The sequence below is a fragment of the Ursus maritimus genome, unplaced genomic scaffold (genome assembly GCF_017311325.1).
Source record: "Ursus maritimus isolate PB19 unplaced genomic scaffold, ASM1731132v1 scaffold_23, whole genome shotgun sequence".
Lineage (NCBI taxonomy): Eukaryota > Metazoa > Chordata > Mammalia > Carnivora > Ursidae > Ursus > Ursus maritimus.
The window spans coordinates 40,605,635-40,607,224 of NW_024424786.1; the positions used below are offsets into that span (position 1 = coordinate 40,605,635).

Sequence of the window (1,590 nt, forward strand, 5' to 3'; positions counted from 1 at the left end):
CAGGCAGTGCAGGTAGAAGAGATGGGTGGGCAGGGGCAGGGCTGGGTGCTGGGCGGCCAAGGTGAGCCGGCGGAGCAGCAAGGCCTCATCCTGGGCCGTGAACAGGGCTTCGCCAAAGGCCGCCTTGAGTGCCAGAAGGGCATGCAGCAGCGTCAGCTGGGCCGTGCCCAGAAGCCGTACCAGCTGTGGCTTGAAGAGCACTGGTGGCTGCCCCCGAAGACCCCGCAAAGCCCAGCCCAGCAGCCACAGAAGCTGGGCCTGAGCCACCGGAGTGAGCAGGTAGGAAGAGTCCAGAAGCTGGGCCACAGCAGCCCGCAGCTCCCGGGCCTCCTCAGGACTGGGCTCCAGCACTGCGAGGCCACACTCCTCCTCCTCAGCTGCCGGCCAGCTGGGTGCCTGGGGCTGAAGGTGGGCATCCCCTTCCTCGGCTAGTGCCCAGTTCCAGGGACCACCAGCCGTGGGCATATCCCCCGCCACGAGCAGGCCCTGCAGGCCCGCCCTCGCCCTGGCCTGTATCACCAAGGTGTTGCGCAGAGCAAGTGCCAGCAGCAGGCTGAGCGGCTGGACTGGCCCTTCCTGCCCCAGCAGGCCCCGGAGCAGCCCCAGGCAGCCCCCCAGCAGCCCAGGCTTGCAGCTCTCCAGCTCCCGCAGGCACTCACACGCTGTGGCCTGCAGGGGGCGCTGCTCCGAGGCGGGACCAAAGCCTCGCCCCAGATCGCGGCCCGAGGCCAAGCCAAGAAGTAGGGGCAGGAGCCGGCGGGAGGCTCCCGAGGTGGGGCCCAGCGCATCTCCTGCCGCCAGGGCTGTGGTGGCCGCCAGTAGCAGGGGCCGCCGCAGGGCTGAAGGCCGTGGGGGCAGAAGGACCAGGGTGTCCAACAGGGAGGTGGCGGCTGCCTCGGCCGCAGCGGCGTCCGGCCACAGCTGGGCTGGGTACTCCAGGCTGAGGGCCAGCAAGGAAACCTGGGGATGGGGGATTTGGGTGGGAATCACGAAAATGAGGTTCGGGGCGCGGTGGGCTGAGGTGACCAGATGGGCCAGGGCAGGGGGTGCACGCAAGGGCCTACCTTGGCCTGTTCGCTCAGCTTCTCACTTCTCAGTTCGCTCAGCAGGTCACGACCCAGATCCTCACCCTCGGGACTGGCCATGAAGGCGGACGGGCTGGTCCGGAAGGCGCCCAGGCGCTGGGCCCAGGCTTCCCGGCTCAGGGGTCCCATGGTCCGACACCCAGGGCCCTGCAAAGAAGCCAGGGAAAGTCAGGCCCGCGGCCGCCAGAGGGCGCCCGAGCAAATGCGCGCACCCCGAAGGGGCCGCCGTCACCCCGGGGCCGCCTCGCAAATCTCAGCCGCCCCCTGCCACACGCAGACGCCAGCGGGTTCCCCGCTCCCGGATCCCGAGATGAAACCCAGAAGTTTCGGGGGCGACGCCACAGCGGCAACCAAGGGTCTCCGCGGGGCAGGGCAGCCAGCGCGGGGTGCGTGCCGAGAGCTCATTAGGCCACCCGCCAGCTGCCGGCACCGAAACCACAGCGCCGCCCCGGCCCCCGGCGCCCGCAGTAACGGGCCGGCCGCTCTCACCCCGCCTGACTCAGCC

General features: G+C 70.4%; 2 protein-coding genes across 3 annotated transcripts in view; both read right to left on the minus strand.

Moving 5' to 3' along the window:
* Positions 1-1,555, minus strand: part of LOC103679586 (adaptor related protein complex 5 subunit beta 1) — a 3,181-nt gene extending 1,626 nt beyond the window's left edge. Inside the window, 2 exon segments of the mRNA XM_040639415.1 lie at positions 2-960; positions 1,065-1,555. Of these exon segments, the coding sequence (XP_040495349.1) occupies positions 2-960; positions 1,065-1,214 (1,109 nt within the window). The 5' untranslated portion in view covers positions 1,215-1,555.
* LOC121104798 (AP-5 complex subunit beta-1) overlaps positions 1-1,590 on the minus strand; it is a 9,732-nt gene that overhangs the window by 5,965 nt on the left and 2,177 nt on the right. The gene's annotated exons all lie outside the window — the stretch shown is intronic.